Source organism: Falco punctatus (genome assembly GCF_963210335.1).
Source record: "Falco punctatus genome assembly, chromosome: 9".
Lineage (NCBI taxonomy): Eukaryota > Metazoa > Chordata > Aves > Falconiformes > Falconidae > Falco > Falco punctatus.
Genome location: NC_137589.1, coordinates 47,175,159 through 47,195,661, shown reverse-complemented (window position 1 = coordinate 47,195,661; position 20,503 = coordinate 47,175,159). Strand labels below are relative to the sequence as shown.

General features: G+C 44.0%; 1 protein-coding gene across 1 annotated transcript in view; it reads right to left on the bottom strand.

The window, feature by feature from the left end:
• CCDC187 (coiled-coil domain containing 187) overlaps positions 1-20,503 on the bottom strand; it is a 64,066-nt gene that overhangs the window by 24,485 nt on the left and 19,078 nt on the right. The window contains exons 2-11 of the mRNA XM_080401977.1: positions 19,622-19,691; positions 18,546-19,163; positions 17,056-17,174; positions 16,530-16,628; positions 13,224-13,370; positions 11,735-12,483; positions 11,278-11,369; positions 10,122-10,798; positions 9,203-9,302; positions 4,008-4,252 (exon numbers count right to left, since the gene is read on the bottom strand). Of these exons, the coding sequence (XP_080258103.1) occupies positions 4,008-4,252; positions 9,203-9,302; positions 10,122-10,798; positions 11,278-11,369; positions 11,735-12,483; positions 13,224-13,370; positions 16,530-16,628; positions 17,056-17,174; positions 18,546-19,163; positions 19,622-19,691 (2,916 nt within the window). The remainder of the gene's footprint in view (positions 1-4,007; positions 4,253-9,202; positions 9,303-10,121; positions 10,799-11,277; positions 11,370-11,734; positions 12,484-13,223; positions 13,371-16,529; positions 16,629-17,055; positions 17,175-18,545; positions 19,164-19,621; positions 19,692-20,503) is intronic.

Sequence of the window (20,503 nt, the reverse complement as noted above, 5' to 3'; positions counted from 1 at the left end):
AAAGCCCTGTAGAATCTCTGTGACATATAATTAAAAAAGCCAGGCTAAAAGTCTCATTTTTCTAATCACTTGAAGCTAGGCAGAAGCACTTACTGCTGCTTTACTCAAGGACAGCTTTTTCTTTTTGCCCATGTCAGCAATCAGTCCAAACCTGTTATTACTAAGTTACACACTTGCAACTTTAGGTGTAAGCACAACTTTGACTAGATTATTGCCTGGAGGTGTATGAAGATGGTAAGAGTCCTAAAAAGCTGCTGTGGACTCCAGAAAGAATTTGGTAGCATTTGATAATACCCCAGGTCAAGGCACTTCCCCTCTCCAAAATTACTGTGCTAGCTCAATTGCTTTATGTATTTTAGGTTACTCTTTAGGTAAGGGAAGGGATGGGTGAAATACCACCCAGGCATTTCAGTACTTTGTTAGCATGCAAGAACTGAGCTATAGTGATGACAGGTAAATGGAGATACAGAAAAGAGGTTTGCTAACTCCTAGTTACAGCTGAGATATGCAGCACAAGCAAACAGGATGGCTGTTTGGCCCTTCTTCAGCAAGACCAGTGAACCAAGAGCAATCCCTAAGCAACAGACTCTATACTTGAAGGCTATACTTGTTTATTCAAGAAAAATCAAAGGGCTGATCTGCATTCTTGAGTACCTTGGAAAATCTGTATATCCACGCCTGCTGAATCAGTTTCTTCTCTCCTCTATAAATATGTCTGGTATCCCACTTGCCATTGAAGAGTAGCTGCTTGCTAAACAAGGGGATTAATATGGCCTGTGCTGCTCCTGTCCTCCACATATTTTGTGTTTTTATCTAAATCCTCTAGTGCAGAGGGTTGGCTAGAGTTCAGCTTCCAGCCAGATGTTGCAGCACATGGCAATACCTCACCCTGCTGCTGCCTCTTCCACGTGTGGCATGTTACATACAGAGCAGCAGAGCAGCTCTTGCTGCAGGCTAGTAAGAGAGAGCTGGCCCTGAATCTGGACTTAACCAGAACCCTGCATTTCCTGAATTTCTATTGCTCATCAATTATACAAAATTCCCTCAACCCTATACACTTGCCATAGGATACCAAAGCCCCAACCTGTATGGCAAAGAAGCACCAGACGGCACATCGCAAGAAATGCACATATGCATCCATATGCTTTACAGTGGTATTTTACAAGTAACAGCACACTATGGGGTAGTAGCACAGAGAGGGACAAAGTCTTGACTTCTTGTGCACACGTGGGCTATAGGATAATTTATCAGCCAGCTAATAAGCAGTGCAAATACAGTCTCTGGGTAGAAAGAAACTAGTTCAGAGGGAGAAAACTGGTGTCAAAGAAAGCGAGAGCAGTTCTCAAGAGCAATTCTCATTTTGTCTGTCACAGAGTCAAGAATATGCTATGCTTCAATGCTGTCATCATTGCAGACTACTTTATAGATGTTTGAAGGCTGATGATGGAGCTCACTGAAGCTTCACCAGGCAGAAGCTTTGTAAAATACAAAAGACAGTGTAGGATTTTGAAGCAAAACCGAAGGGCTGTCTTATCTCAAAACTATCAATCAGAGGACAATTAGCTGAAACCGTGCTGTTAACACTTCTTGGCTGATTCCACTAATTTAATCATTCCTCCCTCTGCTAGAAGCAAGAAGGCAGCTCCCTCTAGTGATACGAGAAAACATGTCAATCAGCAGTTAAGGGGAAAGATGTTGCGTATAAATACATTTTCTTCGCAATCCAGGTTAAAATTCTGCATTTTAAGAATAATGGAGAGCATTCCATTTGCTTTCCTAATGCAAATTTTAAACCAGCAGCCGTGCTTAAACTTCAACATTTAGAAAATACTTTTTTAACAATTAATTTCAGCCTGAACCTTGTAATCTCTCAAACACAAAAAAGGAAACAGAAGTCTGGCCCCATGAAATGAGCTTTCTGACTCATTTAGTCCAATCTGTCTCATAGTCCAATCATGAGGCTGTAGGAAGGGACACAGGCAAAATGTTTTTTTTAAATCACCTAGTTCCCTTAATTAATAGCAATGCAGAAACTTGGGTACTGTGGGCTGTATTCAGAGGATGTGCTGCACTATCAATTAAAGTACAGCTCACCTCCTCAGCTCCCTGTGGAAGAGACCTGCTGGTCTGGCAGGAATGATGGAAAGATGGTGGTGGTGTGATAAGCAGAATGTGCAAACCACTTCCTCATCAGCTCACTTGGTTATATCAAGTTTTGTGCCTAAACTGATTAGAGATGCATATAAGAGCTATGTGAAATACTTTCCGGGGATGCCCGTGGAGACTGTGTTCATCACAGCATGTGCTTTAAGCATTTGCAATTCTGGATTTTACAAAGAAAATGCAACAGTGCAGGACAGGTTCACTGTCTTACTCCAGCCAGTAAATAGTTACAAGCATTCTGTGAAGATCTGCTTCTTCTACTTCGCTTTATTGTATTTGAAAATGAAATTTATTATTTTGCCAAGTATGTTTACTACAGATAATTTTTCCTGTCTTTGGCATAGCAATTAGCAGTTAGGTGATACATGTATCTTTTAAAGGTAAATACTTGTATTTTGCAGCAATTGTATAATTGCACATCATTACGCTGCTTGTGCATGGTGACTTCTGTGTTCTGTGAAAGAGAACAGAATCAACTGCTGGTGTGATGCATTATAGCAGACAATACAGCCTTGCGTCTGAATGCCCTTTTCCTGAAAAGTGGTGAACAGATCCACTTGTGACCCATATTTCAAAACCACATTGTCTTCAGAATGACAGTTCTGTGCCTCGTCTGCAGCAACATGGGCCATAGTGGAGCTGCTGGCTTACGGTCAAACCTTAGGCTTGAGCTCACTCAAAAGCTGTCAGCTCCTGCAAATGCTCGGAGAAGGTAAAGGTTTCTCCTGGCATAGACACGAGGCAGCCGTTTCTGTTGTTTGTAAAGTGAATAGCGGATGGCAGGGTCTTTTTGCCAGCTAGCTTCCAGAATTGGGGCCCTTAGTTATTAATATTAAATAAATACAATGTCTTTTGCTTATGGTAAACACTTCAGACAACAGACTTACTGTCCAATCATGTAAGATGCCCTCCTAGTCCCTGGGGGGTGGGGAGAAGCGTAGTAAACAATGCTGGCTTCTCCACAACCTCAAAATCCAATATTAGATATAAAATTTTGTGAGGAAAACAATGAAGAATCCTTAATAAGAGCAAAGGCTTTTTGTAAGTACCCTCTTTGAGGAAAGGTTATCTGATCTTGTTCTTTTGTCTCAGAAAAGCCCTTAAAACAATGCACCATCTGCTACTGTTTGGTGGAAGCAAGCAGAGATCTCTTCAGACAGAGCAGCCTGCATGCTACTGTTTGCCATTTAACCCTTTCGGCCGCAAACTTTCCTTTGTTTCTATGCAAACATTTGTTCTGAGCAGAAGTGGTGATGCCCTGCCCCCTGCCCTTGCCTTGGCCAGCCCTGCCCCGTCCTTCAGCAGATCCCTCCACTCAGCCCACATCCTTTGTTAACCCCTGTAAATGTTCTGTGCCTTGATGTCTCTTGATGTAAAAGTAAGATAATATCCCACACTTATCTGATGTAGTAATTATGAAGAATTAATTGTAAGGCTCCTTGCGACCTTCAGATGAAACTGCAAGGTGCTGAAAATGTCTCTGATCTAGATGGGGCTTGTTCCATCGAGGGTTGTCCGTAGCTGTCGCTCTGTAACTCGGAACAGGAGCGACCTGTGGAGGTGATGCTGTGCTAGATTCACACCTGAGACAGCACAGCATTGCATGGAAAAGGCAAAGCATTTCTATTCCATTTTTCAGTGGGGTATATATGTTAAATTGGACCTGAAAGTTGAGGGGACATTTTTTCATATGCTCATTCTTCACTTTCAAAATCTGGAATGCGAACCAGCTATTTGAAATTCCTCCTCACCCCAGAAGATTTTTCAGTCCTAGTCAGAAAGGCTAGCACAAATTCTCCTGCAATGAAGGACTATTCATTCTTTTGCCATAGCATAAGAATTACCTTGCACTGAGTAACCACCACGCTCTGACACTTTGGGAAATGCCACTTTACCAAAGTCCAGCTCAAAGCCGTCGTGAGTCTCAGCCCCAGTGCTCAGAGCAGCAGAGGAGGGCTGTAATCTGAGGTTGTCCGGTGTTCTCAGGCTCTCTCTGGGAGACTGGTTGGAAGTTTCCTCTTGATTCTGAACTTTCAAAACAGTCTCACACTGGTAGTGATTCCTCTGAGCTGTGAGTTCTCCCGGCAAACTGTGTCAAGGTAACAATAACAATTACTCAGAGAGCTTTTGCGATTGTTCATGTGTATAAGCAATATTTTGAATTAAAAAATGCTTATTTAATTTTAACAAATCTATCATTTATTACATTTTGTTAAAACAGAAACAAAAGACTCACTGAAAAGTCATACCTGCTGATGTACAAAACCCCTTCTTGTACCTTTATGTTGTCAGGAAATCTAACAAGACTTGTCTTCACCTACTCTACTTCTCTGAAAGAGCTGGGTGTTTTTCAACCTGGTGGCAAATAGAAACAACCACCTTGCAGTTCTGAAGCTTAATTTATGAGGGCTGCACTGTACAATCTGTGCCATTGTTAGGACTTGGTTGCACAATCTAGCTCTGAACCTTGGCAAAGTTATCTGAAATCTTTTTAGAAACACAAAGTACTGATCCCTGTTCCAGAGTTCCTGGGACTTGTGCTGAACATGGTTGTGGCCCAGCTAAGATTTTCTAATGATATATATACTTTAATATTTCAAACAATGTCAGCACCACGTCCTGCAGTCTTGATGAAAATCTCACCTAGCTGGTCTTACTTTGTTTTTAACAGTAACTATCTAAGCTTAACTAAAAAGATTAGGAAAGTGTGAACATGGGCATTTACTGACCAAGTCTCAGCTGATACACATGCAGGGACACATTGAAATAGTGACAGATGTTTTCTTTTTCATACAGAAAAATGAACATGGAAAATTTTTTTATTGGCAATCAGCTTAGGGAAATCTTATTTATTTTTTTCTTGTTAATAAGCTTTTCATTGTTTTTCATGACCCAGAAACTGCTAAAGCGATTAGAACAGCTTCCACTAACACATCTTGGATGTAGTCTTCGGAAAGTGGGAGCAAAGGTGGATGAGAGAGAAGGAGGTAATAGGGATTTCTTGAAAAGCAGATCTAATATTTACTGGGCAAACACGCTGAGTACTATCTCCACATTTGTGTTGTGATAGGTTTTTTGTCAATGCTACTGTTTCTTTTGGCTCTTGAGAAATGCCTGCTTCTATTTGGAGAGACTGATGCCAAGGTCCAAATCCAAATCCTGCCTGTTTCCTGGGAAGTCTACTGCCAGTGTTAGTGGAAGCCAATGCAGATACTACAGAAGACACTGGGATTACAGAGGAGTGGCCAGCAACCCCTATCCTCCAGACACAACCAGCCCTGCAGCAGGCATAAACCACCACAATTCCCAGACGAGGATCTTCAGATTTGCACCAGCTAAAGAGAAAGCATTATTGGGTCCGCAGCAGCAAGCAGAGCTGTGATCTAACAGCCAGCTGCCTCAGGACAGGAGGCTTCTGCCTGGCCACTGCTTGCTCTGCCCTAGCCCATAAGGCTGCACTTTCAAAACTGAACTTATAGTAGACCTTTTGATACTTACGATCTTTTTTGACTCTCAAGAATGTAGCCAAAAGCCACCTACGTAGGTAGCTGAATCAAAATAAGGATGAAATTGCATACACATTTTCTGGCAGTTTGGAGAATTCCCATCAGTGAGTCATTTGCATTAGCAACAAATCTCCATCAGCCACCCCTGCAGACTGCAGAGCAGCCGTGCATGAAATGGGTACATTTCTTATGGAAAGAGGCACCTGCGGGATTTCTTGCATGAACATGAGTCACTGTTTTCACAGCTATAATTAAACATGTAAACACAAACTGTGCTGTCGAAACTGGCTGTGGATGTCATGTTCAAGAGCCCTGATTTTGTAACACTGGATGTTTTGTATTTGTGAATGTGGCCGGCAAACAGTCAGTTTTTAACAGGTGGCTTTGTTTAGATGAACCCTTGAAGAGAATGTCTGTTGTAGCCAACTGTGGACTCAACTCGTTATCACTGGTAGCAACGGTGTAAGACAGAGCACAGACCCAAATCAGCTGCTTTTACTATCACATTTTCTACCTATCTCTAGCTACACTGGTGATGAGCTATACAGGCACAGGTTTACCACTGGCTCAGAACACAGCATTATCCCCACCTGTTAGCACAGCCTTGTAAAGTTCTGTGTGCTAGTCAAGAGGCAGGCTTCCTTCACTCCCTACCAACACTCCTCCATATGGAGTTCATGCACTCATGGTGCAAATGTGTCTGGAGCAGGAAAAATTATGACCCTGGAACGTGTGTTCCTCAGTCACCTCCTTGACACACTCATACTCCCCTACCATGTGGACTTCTGTCTGATCAGATCATAGATGTGTGTCCTCAGCAGGGCTGTGAATCAGTTGAGCAACTTCAGGAACAGCTCGATCATGGGAGCCTCATGTTGTCTTTACCAGTGTGTGCTGCCTGCTGGTGTGTATGGAAGAACTCTCATCCACTTTTGCTTCCTGTGAGTGAGTGGTACAGGCTTCAGGACTAGGGGCAAAATTTGAATCTAGATAATTGCAAATATCATTTGCAAATAAAAGCCAAGGCCAATTCAAAGACAGGCTTTTACCCTGAATCTTTGTATTACATACTTTACCAGTAGCTAAGAAAAAGTGCGACATGGAGTGGTCTTTCCTTTATATCACCCTGTTACTGTCACTACTGCTGCATCAGAGGGAGCCCTCAACCCACAGGAGATGAGTCTGGAGTCATCCATATTATAGCAACACTTTCCACTTCTAATCTCTAAATACAGCAACTTTTTATGTGCACATAGCTCTCCTCATCTTTTGAAACAGCACTTGCAATAGGGTTGTGATTTATTGTTTGAGAGGTTTTACTGGTGTGTTTTTTTCTGTGATGCTCTGAGGACTTTCTTTGACTCTGCTGCTCAAACACACAGGAGCTTTGCTTTCTCAGTAATTGCATTGTTCAGGAGATCAGTGCAATCTGTCTTATTTCTATTTTGTCTGATGTTTGTCCGTTACAGCTGAGGGACTGTTCCTGTTGGGGCCCACGGGGGTTCTGCACCTACCTTCCATTACCGTGAATTAGAGTTGCATATAAACACACGTGCATCAAGACAAGAGTAATGGACCCCACCATCTCCTTCGGGCTGGTGGGCTGTGCTCTCAAAGGTGCAGGGCACACGCAGCTCTCGCTCTCTTCACTGCACTCTCTGAGTGCCGACTGCTCATGTTTTATACATTTGCCATTTTCTGTGACAGAACAGCTCCATAATCCTTGCAACTGATCTCTTGAAGCAGAAATCAGCCCAACCTTTGTGAATGTGGTAGTTGTGCACAAAGAACAGGGTTTTAACTCTCAGTAATTCCAGTAATTACTCTTCATAACTTTGGTAAGCTGAGCTGCCTGGACTTATCTCTCCAATTTTGATTTTTGTCTTGTTTACTTTGCACTGTAAAGCTGTAAACAATCTTCTTAAAAAGAATGCTGTGCCTTACATCCTGCCTTCAGTTAAAAAAACAACTCTCTTCTTCCCACTAGAGCTTTCTGCAGTTTAACTGCAAGTAGGTTGGCCCAGCCGGCTCTGCCCCAGGCACTAGTGAACTGCCCTGTAAGCAGAGCGACACCATCCCTGCCCGGCCAGGGACCCCTCAGCACCATCCTCATCCCCACCTGGGCAGGGATCCTGCAGCATCATGCCATCCCCGCCTGGGCAGGGATTCTGCAGCCTCAGCACCATCCCTGCCTGGGCAGGGATCCCTCAGCACCATCCCCATCCCCACGTGGGCAGAGATCCCACAGAACCAGCACCTCATCCTTGTCTCTGAAGGGGAAGTTGGGGACACAGAGGCCAGTTTGTCGCATGTGTGCCCTTTCTTTGGTGATGCCTGTCCAAGCCATATGTCGTCTTCTGGGTCTCAGTGGGTTTATTCTCTGCAGGGACATGCGGCCCCCAGGGGCCTCTGGCTTTGCCCTTCTCCGACGGGGCTGACCTGCAGTTAGCCATTGCGTCTGAGCCACCGGGTCCCTTCCTGGCCCTCCCTGTCCCCCGAGAGCACCTGCCTGCCCCCGGTACAGGAAAACATCTTTGCTCTCCAAGGTACAGGCTAGATGCAGAGGGTTTTCTATCGACTGTCATCTACATTAAACATTTAATTAACGTAGGTTGACTGAAAACAACCTGCGTTAATGTAATCCTTCTTGCTAAACTTCCTGCTTCAAAACCTATTTTCCATAATAATTACCACGCTCCGACACGTGTCCTGTTCAAGGAAACTTAATGTTTGTGAGCAGGTGTTGCTCCACAGGCACCCAACCTGTGGAGCTCCAGTAATCAGAATTTTTCACCTGCTTTTGGCACCAAGGGAGTGAAAACAATTACTAAAAATGAATTTATAGTATTCGGTCGATTAAATCACTCTTTAATCCCCTGCGAAAAGGAGATCAGTGGAGGTTTAACTGGGTGCTCACACAGACGATCTATTCTGCTGTCAATGGCACATGTTAAAATATGGAGGGGGTCGTTTTGCGGGGCTGGGGAGGCAGGCAGGGGCTGGGGGTCACTCTGCAGACACGGAGCTCTGCCCGGCTCCGGCGCGGGGCTCGGCAGCTCCCAGCCCCGGGGGCGCGGGGCACGGCGGCGCGGCGGGGAGCGCGGCTGGTGGCGCCCCCTGGCGGGCAGCCCCGGCACCGCCGCGGCCGCAGCCCCCAGCCCGCCCCAGCTCGGGGGGCCCGGCGTCTCCCGGGGGGGCCCCGGCTCCAGACAGGGGCGGAAAATGAAAATGCATCTCCCCCCAGCTCCCGGTCTTCTGTCGCCGCTGGAAAGCGGCACCTAGGGCAAAGCTCCTCCAGGGGGGCGCCATCCCTCCAAAACACCCCAGCTGACCCTCTCCTACGGATCTCCCAGCTCTCTACAAATAGGTGGTTCCCTCTTTCAGTAAATCTTGTGTCAAAATCTGCCTACCTGGCAATTCTCTGAGTAAGGAGTAAAGAGCAGGCTGGCCTCATGCTGAATTGATGCTATTTATTTTAACTACGTGTGTGTGTGGCGCATTTAGCAGAGAATAATACATCCAAATTTGTTTACCTTCTAGCGAGGAATCTGTGAGATGGAGAGGCTGGGCTGGTGATGGGCTTTTCATGCAATAGGCTTCTGTCCAGCTCGGAGCCCTTATTCACAGGGAAACCTTTTAGAAAGACAAATGAAGGCATTTAATAAATATGTTCTTTGTAGAAATGAAATGGCCCAAGCATCGGCATCTATTCTCTGCCTACTTATGTGTGAGTGCTTCACTTCCATATAGCTTTTCTTATCCACAGATTTCTAAGTACATGGGGTTAGGCTTATAATTCCTTTCTTACATCTGGGAAAGCCTAGGCACCAGAAGCTGATGTGTCCAAAATCAGTAGCAAAGCCACAGATAAAATGAAGAGATGTAGCTTCACAGACGCAATGAGAGGAGAAGAAAGTAATTAGATTATTACCCAAGTTAGATCATGACTTCTTAATGTGATAGCCTCTGCCTCAGTTCTATCTCTCTTCTCACAGGGGGACTGACAAACTTTTCAGTGCTAACCAAACAGACATATAAAAAAGTCAATTACTGCTAACATTCTGGCAGCCTTCTGATCTGAGGAGACTTGCTGGAATTTCATGGTTCTGCCCTACTGAGCTAAACATACTGAACAGCATATGGAGTGGCACTCGCTGCCGCCAGAGGGTCCCTAGGGCTGCCTGTGCTGCTTGCTGAGGGCACCTGTGACTCTTCTTGGTCTTAGATTTGTGAGCTGCACAGAGAACAAGTCTGTGAACACTCAAGGCTCTGGTGACTGCTCACTCTGAGCAGTACAGATACAGCCTGGAAGACCCACTGCTCAGGGATTTTCCAAGACACACCACTTCCAATAGCCAAGAGGAGATGAGGCTTAAACACTGCTTTGTAGCTTTGAAAGACTTGGGCTATGGCATCTGAGCCTCGCTGTTGCATCGTGTCAATATGATCTACCTTGCAATGTGTTGCTCAGGTCTTCCCCAGCATTGAGACGTTTCTGTCCAGCACTGTGAGTGATCCATGGTAACTCTTTGCTTGCAGCACTCCCACCAGGCAGAGGAGTGGGTGCGTCCTTCTGTCTGTCCAGGGCTGTTGTTCCCTCAGTGCCACCCACAAGGCTAATCCTGCCCAGACCATGAAATTCCCTATCTGATGACTCACATAACACTTCAGGATCTGGGGCGCCCAGAAGCATTTGTATAGTCATTGTCCTGTCTTGCTCGTCCTTGGATGTCTCCAGTTGTGGGTCAGAAGGCTCATTGTAAAGGTCCAGAGCTGTCTCTGTCAATGTTTTGTCAGCAAAGTCTTTAACCCAGCTTGCTGCATTCAGTCTTATAGTTGCCATCTCAATCTTTTCTGCAAGTTCCTTGGATAGACTGTGTATGGCTTTCACTTGATCCTGTTTACTTCTGTATGGCGAAAGACCAGAAGTCGAATCATCGGAGTAAGATTTTGCATCTTTCTGAGGAAGGGAAAAGCTCAGAGGAGGCGTATGCAGAGCTGGGGGAGAGCAGTCCCTCAAATCTTCGCGTTTCAGAGGACTGAGAAGCCAGCATTCAGATTCCAGTGATGCTGGAGAAGCTAATGCCTCTCTTTTATTAGGTGATTGAACTGTTTCTAGAAGTTGATTCCTGTTTAAACAAAAAGGAGAAATACCACATTATAAAGACAAAGTGACAGCAGTTTTCTGCACAGACCAGTATCAGCTAAAGCACTTTGCAAAAGACAGGTTTCCCTGTCTATAGGTACATTTGTCAAATGATAGATTCAGGATGGAGTATGAACTACTGACAGATGCAGAGAAGAAACAGCCGAGGGCTGGCAAGGAATAATTATTATTTTAAAATACAAAGCATAAAAGTAAGCTGGAAAGTTTGGCTCAACCTGGAGAGCCAGAGCACTGGTGTCCTGCTGTGCTCAAAAGCACTCCCAAATGCTCCCAGGTTCTGTAACCCCTCTGGACCAGGGTGCAGTGAGGCTGATTTTAAGGTGAGATATGACAGTACATTAGTCCATTGCTCTATTTTTCTATAGGTTACAACAGAATACTGTGAAAAGTCTGCAGTGTGTGCTGAGGAGGCTTTCTAGGATGCTTTTTATGTCTGAGTACCTGCCTCTGTGATCTTTACTTGATAGAGTACAGGATGTTTTATCCACTCGGGCCATGAAACTCCTCTCCAGGATTCCACCACTGGTTTGCTCCTGAAACAGAGGTGACCATTAGTGTAAGCACTAAATAGCTAAGCAACGTAAGGGCAATATTTAGCTTTTGTTCCACTTAAGAATTGTTTCATGTAACTAGAAAACTGCATGCACCAAACAACAAACCTGTTCTTTTAGCTCAAGCAATGGAGATTTCCAGGCTTTCGGCCCTGGAGTAAGGGTTTCCAGCCTTACTAATGAGACCAGCAATTCTTGCCATAATTAGAAGTTAATTGCTCTATTTTCCCAGCTAAAACTTTCTCCCTGACACTTCAAAGCATTTGTATGAAGTGTTTCGTCTCCTGCGTGGTGCTGTACTGATCAAGGTTGGAGAGTTTTCAGTTTGCCACTCCTTTATGACTTACTTGCTGAAGTTTACACCGAGGACTTTCTTTCGCAGAAGCTGTTTCCCTGATGAGCTTGTGCATCTGGTCAGAACACATTTTCTTTCCCATAGCTTCTTTCTGTTTCTTGTACACTTCTTGCAGTCTCTTATTTCTTATCTCCATGGCCTGCACCAAAGACTTTTTCTCTTCTAGGCTTTTTTTCTTTCTTTCTTCATTCTTTCGATACATAAATTCCCGAACAATTTCAGTGTTGTAGGGGTGAGGTTTTTTAATGTTCGTCCTCCTCTTTGAAGGATGCTTAAGGTTTTCTTTCTCAGACACTTTCTGTGCAGGCCTGCTTGAGCCTTTCTGTCTCTGAGGAGATGCACTTTTCCCTCTGCTGCAGTTTCTTGAGCTGCTGGGTGCTGCTCCAGCTTTCATTAATGAGGAATGTATCTTTTCCCCATTGAAAGCAGAGGGAGGTATGCCCTGAGGTCCAGGTGAGGGAGAATGGATCCCTAGGTATCGCTGCAGAACTTCTACCTTTCCTTTCACGGTATCTTTTGGGAGCCTGGCATGTCTGTGTTCATCATGACACTGGCTTTGCAAGTGTAGGTTCCTGAGTATCTGTTTTATATCCTTGGTTGGTGCATTGCTGCCCCTTTCAATAGGCTTGCTGGGGGGAACCACACAGCTTCTGAGTTCAGGGCTTTTCCCCACAGGTTCATTTCCCTTTTCTGTGGAGCTGTTTTCCATCACTGGCATCACTACAAATCCTCTCCCAGGTCCTGTGGAGAGCATTTGGAGACAACAGTGGTGTCACTACTTCAGGGATGTATCAATTCCTGTATCTATCATGTGTGTCTCAAAACTGGCTTCTTACTATAGCTGGACTGCATGTGTAGCCCAGACTTGTACAGCTGTTGCAAAATCTGCAATGTTCTAGGGAGAATATAAACCTGTAAGGGTGAAATTTGAAGTTACAGTGGCCAAATGATGTTACAAAATATGTGTAGTTTGTGCCCCTTCAGTATAAATATAATTTAATATACCTGGACAGTGAAACCCTTTATCTCATAAACCTCTTATACTTCTCAGTGTAGCACAATGAGATCTTGGTGGCCACCCTTGGCTATTGGTAGACCCAGAGAAGCTCTACAGCTGTGTCTGGCAAACCATTCCAGCTAAAAAGCAGGTTATGCTACTATGTGCAGGACATGGAGCTGATGCTGTATCTCTGCTGGGGAGCTATAACCTGTGTCATGATCCAGTCAAGTCTTACTTTAAGGACACAGTGCATTTGCATTATCCCTTCAAAACCACAACAGATTCAATGTGCCAGCTGACCATGGACGACAGCTTTAGTAATTGTTCTGGGTGGTTGCTAACCTGACAAGTGAGTCATTGCAAAAGTCATTAAAGATAGGTGTGCAGAAGGGCCTTGAAGCCTTTTGTTTCAACTAGTTTTACTAAACCACTTTTTTGTTTGTGTGCCAAAACAACTAGTGTTGTAGAGAGGCAACTGTACCAAAGGTATTTGCTGTGCTCTGCTCTTCAGCTGTGCTCTGCTCTTCAGCTGTGCTCCTCAGATTTGGAAATGTAGGGGGTGGACCAAGCAACTTTCTAGCTAACTTCTGACCTTCTCTCCATGCAGAAGCACCAGGTAGCTTCACATCTGAAACAGAAGATTTGTATTTAATTATTAAATTCTCACACGTTCTTTGAAAGAAAACAGTAACTCTATTATAAATATTTTTAATAGCTATTTCCAGGAGTAACACTCAAGGTGTGGGGAGATCAAAGAAGTTTCAGTCAGAGCAGCTTTAAAAATAAAGCTGATGCTACTTTGATGACAAAAAAAATTATTAAAGCACTCAAACTTTGGAGGCTGTCAGTCTGCTAGGGTCTATTCACCAACTGACAGAAAGCTGGTTCATGAATCAGGTGAGGGCAACACATGAAGGTTCAGTGATTTCCTAAGGCTTTACCATTAGCATTTATATCATTTAACACTTTTAGCATGTTCACACAGTTCTTACAATTTTTACTTAGAAGCCATTGACTCCCAGAGTCCTCAAGAACACTTAGAAGAGGTCAGGACGTTGACCTGAGAGTGTCTGAGAGCACTCTTCTTTGATGGCAGCTGCAGACAGCTGGTACTTACTGGGAACCAGCAGATTTGAGAACTGAAGGGAGTGGGATAATGAAAATATTATTTTCCTTGTGATTACTTCAAACTCACCAGAGTAAACTAATTCATTTTTAAACTGGTGAGAATCAGCAGGATGCAGCATGTAAGAATCAATGAAGAGTACAGGACGATGGACAATGTATAATGCAAAAATAAATGATGCAGCATGCAGCACAAACAAATTGTTCTTGCTTAATAGGTGATGTAAAAATAGACAACATTTATCACTGTTTTACTTCATAATTTCAGACTGCATTCACAGAACGCCAATACTTGCACTGGCATAATTATGTATTTGTTGCAGACACTTCTCCAGCAGAAGGTGACTGAACAGGTACTTACTTGGCTTTTGCATGGGAATCCTCCCAACCAAATTCTCCCCCAATGAAAATAGTCAAGCTTTTTTTTTATATAGAAAAGATTTTACTCTTAAGTCAGTATCAGCCTCAGTTCAAAGATGTGGTTCATTCCTCAGTCAACTGAGTGAGTCAGGCTTTTCCAGCTCCTGTTCATAAACTGTCCCTGTGCTGAGGTGACTGTGTGCAGCACTTCTGAGAAGCACTTTTGGAGACTGGCTGGTTAACGGGATTGTCCTGAGATTCCCCTTTGCTTTGTGAGCAACAGCTGTAAGGCAACACCCCAGCTACAGCCCTGACTGTACCATGGCCACCGGTGGAGTCACAGCCACTGACATGCACTGAACTTGCAGCAGAGCCTGAGGTGCTCTGGGAGCTCATCTTCATCATGCACTTTAGGTCGTGTCACAAGGAGAATGATGTTTTTCAGACAAGGAAGAGCTTCAGTCTCGGGGGGGTTGAAGTCACTTCCTATAATCACGTGGATTTACTTGGGAAGCCTTCAGAGGAATTACTCACTAAACCTATGTAGTTCGGTGTCTGACAGCAGGAACTGCAGATGGAATTGCCAGAATCTGTTGGGCTCAAGAGGGCTGAGATCCATCAGTGTCTTTAATGAAATACCTTACTGTATTACTTTGTTTTCTAGTTTAGCAGTATTAGAAATGCAGGATACATTTATTTTGTATGCTGCCTTAGTTTCTCTGAATGCAACTGACAAATTAATACGTATATCTAACAATCTTCACTTTACCGTGTTGTCTGATTTCAATTAAATCTTTTTTTTTCTACACAGTGTTTATTAACTACAGAAACTATTATGCTAAAGTTCAAGAGCAGCGCCTCCATTTCTGATGAAAACAGTTCCTAGAAGAAAATCTTTTGATTTAAATAGTCTCCTCGTTTTTTCTGCCTATGAACAGATGAATATTTTATAGCTTTTGTGACTTAATTTTTTGTTAACTACAGCAAATTTATAATTCATCAAATTCCTGAGTACTCTGGCTCTGACCTCTGCCCCTCATTCATCTCTTCGTAGCCCTGCCTTGGCTCTTTCACTGACAGAAACTAATAGCCAATAAAGACACCATGACACTGGCAGTTACAATGATGAATGCTTCATGTGGCATGGTCTTATTATGACCCACTCTCAGAGGAAGATCAAGCCATTTTTCAAACTATCCATTAAAACAAAAAAAAAAAAAAAAAAGAGGGAGAAGGAAATTATTACATATTTCATGCATTTTAAATCGTACTTAGGTAGTAGAGCATACAGTGCCAATATGCTCATAATTTCATCAGCATGGTATTAGATAGCTTGGATTTGTTTCTTTCTGTTTCACACAAGTTACATACCTAGTACTCGGCTAGTGTAAAATACAACCACCTTGAGTGAACAGCACCCATAGCAGTTCTGCTATTTGTGTTGTTCCCCAGCAAGTCTGAATGCAACCTATGCAAAGTAATAGCATTAAATGGGTAAAATGACTCAGTAGTTCAAATCTGCACTTAGAAGTACTGGTCAAAGAAAGCTAAGAGCTACTGATCAGGACTCCAGTTCCTGCCGTTGATTTTGTAGTAAGGCTGATAATTCATCTGACTTTTCACTACTTTGATTTAGTCTCTATTTTGCAGGCCAGGAAATCCCTACCTTTTGGTGGCACTCTTAATTCATTAGGGAACACAGAACTGAATAGGTGACAGACAGCTCTTCCCGCCTAGGACGTATGGCTTATTTTTCATTTCTGATGATTTTTAATCCTGGCAGCTCTGGAATTCAATTGCTGTAGGCAATGGCATGACAAATTGTCAAAGGTAAGGAAGGCTGGTTCTTGGGTAATGCCTGTGGACACAGGCGTGAAGCATGTGGCAAATCCTTGCCCATGGAGTGCCTGGGGGGTGGTGTGTGTGTGTGTAGGTGACTTGCCAAATTTTACCCAGAAATTCGGTGACAGAAAGTGGTATCAGGTGGCCAGTCTCATCCCCAGCCTGGGGGCCTCAGCACGATTCACCAGCAGCTAACCCAGAAACAAAGCCTTGCATCCTTGTGCTGCCAATGGTCATCTTCCACCTCCTTGAACAAATGCTGATTTTTGTCTGTTCCCTCAGTGCTTTTCTTTGTTACCTGCTTGGTATAATTAAGCTCTGATCCTTGACTGTGGATCCCAGGATTTGGTATTATTTTAATAACCAGCTAAAGATTTTGGGAGGCTTGTGCCCAGATGCCACTGGCCTGCAGTACTTTTGTCCATCAGTCCAGGTAACTTCTCATGATTTTCATCCTTACCTTTACCTGTCGCTGCTTTCTCTAGAACAGAGGACTTGGGTGAAGGCTGCCTCTGACTTTGCATTTGAATTCTCGGTGCTGAGCTTCTTTCTCTTCGGTCTTTAATCAGTAGGGGAAAAAACACAGAAAAGAATTAGTGTGCAGCTAAAATCAAACTCTAGACATGACTGCTGTCACCAACAAACCAAACCCAGTCCTATTTGCTTGGAACACGAAAGTGGGAGTCTTTTTAATGACACTGGTCACCGAACAAGCAGGACTTCTTTTATGTGTGGTACTGGAGATGTTCCAGCAAAGCAAGAATTGGCCTGGATCCCTGAGGTTACACCCACAACCCCATCTACCTGTACAACAGCATACCATGCAAACAGCCTGGCCTGACTGGCACATCCAGTGGGCATAATGGGACACCCTTCCCTTGGTGTCTCTCTTGAGATCTGGGCTAACCTTTCTCTGCAGAGTACACAAACACTGCGTGCTTGGGCAAGTTGCCTGTGATGAACTGTTATAGTACAGCACTGATAACCTGGGATTTGGGAGACTTTTTTATAATCCCTCCCCTGTCCAGGGATGGTAAAATCTTCTCTGCTTGGTATTTTGTGCTCTTCATCAGGCAAGGAGAGAGCAGACCTCAGGTTCACAGCACTAAAACCTAAACAGACAGATATTTGAAACCTGTTAGGGTATAAGGAACAGTGCAAATGCTGGTATCTGATAGCACTGAGCTATCATGCGTGTGAAAAGCAGAAGCATGCTTCCTAGGCCAGGCTGCAGGTACCTGACAGAGGTAATATCTGGCAAAGCAGCTGTGACACAGTTTTTTCAGTGCTAGAGTACAGTCAGACAAACTGAGCAAGTTGCACCTGAGCCAAGTGTCTGGGGTCGTTAATCTTCAGCCTCAGAGGCTGCCTCTGTTCTGCAAGTTGAATAGCTTGCCTGGTAGTTCCCTAACTCAGTTATGTAAAATGATCTGGGTTAAAAACAAACTAAACTAGCCTTCCCCCTGAGAATGTTCAAAAGAGGCTCAGCAGAGGATTGTGGCTTTGGCTTCTGGGTATTAGGAAGGGTAACTTTGCCCACCGATGACAGAAAGCGCTGCCTGGTTCAGCTGGAAGGGGAAGACAGCAGCACAGCCGTGTGCTCCCACAGACCAATGTAAGCACCGTAAGATACTTCCATACATCATTGTAAAAGGTGATTTAGAACAAATCTAAGGGAAATGCCTGTGGAAGATGGTGGTGTGTGACAGGGATCATAGTGCCCAATGAATTAACACTAATGCTATTATAGCAATAAGATTATTATGTACAGCTTTTCAGCTTGTCTTCTCTAGTCTAATATACCCCCATTAATCCCCCTTTGGCTGAAAAGATTGCCAAGCGGGCAGGCTAACCAAGCTAGCTGTGGGCAGTCCTTGCTCTCGAGTCCATGCATTACAGCAATCTGAGATCTTAAATCATGTTAAACTAAAGTGACAGCTGTAGATGGATTCTTCTTCAGGCCCAAATTTAGCAGCAAAGCAGGATGAGGAAGTCTAATAATATTTGCTCTCAGATCCACACTAGTTCTACTGGATGAACTGTTAAATCCCCTGTAATGCCTCTGAAATATACAATTCCTGCTCTAAATACCTGTGATGCTTCTCTGCACTGCAGGGCTGCTCTTTCCCATGTCATGCTTTATGTGTGGCAAAAAGGATGTGGGAGGAAGGGGAGGAAGAATATATTTGCAGGAAATTCTTCACTGTTTTGTGGAAAGACATTTATAAATTTTTGCATGTTGGGGAATAAATCCAGTGGAGAAGTGAACTCAGAAAGCAGGCTGATACGTATAGCACAGGGAGGTTTATAGCTCCCCCAAGGGCTGCAGAAGTAAATGAATTTATCACACGAACATGATTGCTGCCCAACTTACACCAAAGTGTGGGGTGGAAGCTGTGTGGTTAGTTATTCAGCTGTGCCAAAGCACTACTAGGTAATACATGGGTTTAGCCGTTCTCCATAGATGCCAGCCTACTACTGACCTCTGTAAACTGGAGCAGGAGGAACAGATGCCACTTTGCACACCTTTCTCTTCAGGGATCTGTTTTGCAGTGGCTCTTTAGCATAAGCGGAAATCAGGCACTTCTGCTCCTGGGATGCTGCTTGCTGCTTTTGCTTCTGCTCCTGGATTCTCTTCTTGAGTTGCTCTAACTTCTTTTGGGGTGATTTTTTCCACAACTCTTCCAGCTTCTGATCACTGGGCTTGCTGGCCAATGGAAGGTGGTATGTAGGAAGCAGGACAGCTGTGGGCACAGGAGTGTTGCTCGGACTGCCGCATGGGACAGCTGAGAATGGACGGCTCCCTGCAAGGGAGTAAGGTGGGTGATGCAGAGAGCAGGGAGATTTTTCTTTTTCTGTTGTGTGATTCCTTGAATCTGTGGGCTCCCTGAAACCGTCCCATCTTGGTATGTACAGGCTCTTTGCAGGAGACCATGTTCCAGCTGTGTCTTTGCCATCTGCAGCCTCCTTTCGGGCAGGGCTGCAAGGTGCTGAGCGTGAGTGTCCCTTGGGGGACAGAGGGATCATTCTGGATGGGCTTTCAAAGCAACAGGTCTGTGACCAAGCAGGGGAGAGAGCAGCACGGTTTCCCTTTCTTAAGAAAAAGAAAAACAAGACTGAATATGTAGGGTGTATTATTAAATTGCTCAATAGACTGCTAATACGAATAACAGTTGAGTTTCTACGACATGCTCTGATGGTGATCCCAGTGTCTGCACAGGATCAGCATTCTGCCAATTACCAGCAGTTTGGAAAATTAAGGTAATATTGGGAAAGTGCAAAGCAAACCATGGTCTGATAAGATTTATTACAAGTATGAGCAGATAGACTAACACAGAGAACTGGTGTCAGAACACTGACTTGTTCACTGGCTTGATGGTCAGCATTTCCAATTTTTTGTTGTGAAATTGTCTGGCAACCTTTTCTATTCTTCTAATAAATAGTAAGGTCTTACACTTTCTCTGAAATCCTGCATCCCAGAATTTTAAACCCGCTTATGTGTGCCTTTGCCTCTTCATCCACCAAGTGCTGTACATTAAGGTGATTATTTACCTGCAGGCTGGAGGAATCTCATTGCTTTTTTTCTTATTCAAAGCTGTTTCATCTTTGTTCCTCTTGCCATCTACAGCATAGAAAAATTACATCAATGTCAAAATGTCAAAAATGTTCCTTCACCATTAAATTAAACCAGTTCCTTTTACTGGGGACTGTTCCCCAACCAAATCTGGTCCATTGGACACCTGGGTACAATTTCATTCATACTTGGTAAAGAGCCTGCCAGCATCACAGTTCTGGGACAGAAGAGTGAGAGTTTGTCCTTGGATGTAAAAAACTCTGTGTACGCTGTATCCATGCCATCCACGTCTGCTGGGCAGACTGAGTATTTGATTACTTGCTTGCACAGAAACCCATGCTACCTTTAGTACTCTGTGTCCTAGCTACTTGAATAGTATATGGCCTTAAAGTGCTCCACCAGGTCACATCGTGACCCTGTCAGTTAAACCCAGTGACAAACTTTCATCTCATCTTTCCTTCCCTTGTTCAAATGACTTGGGAGCAAGAAAAAAGATTCACATGCAAAACCACAAGCTCCAGCAAAGCTTCTAACAGACCAACTCAACACACCTCTCTTGCTACCCTTGTTACAAAGACGGGAGTCCAGGCAGTGAGCCATCTCCATGAGCATGGTACAAAGCCCTACTGCTTAGGGAGGAAATAGCTTCCATAAATATTAAAGGCCGGCAGCTTAAACTGTTCCCAGCCAATAAGCCATCTAAAAAAAAAAATATCCAGCAGATGTGAAAATAATAAGTGAAGTCTGTTCTTGTCATTAGTTTTTAAGAGTCTTTTGGAATTTGGTTAGATTTCCTGCTTTTTTCTTATCCCACTTTGTCTTTTAGAGATGATTTTAAACACATTATGTATTTCCTGCAA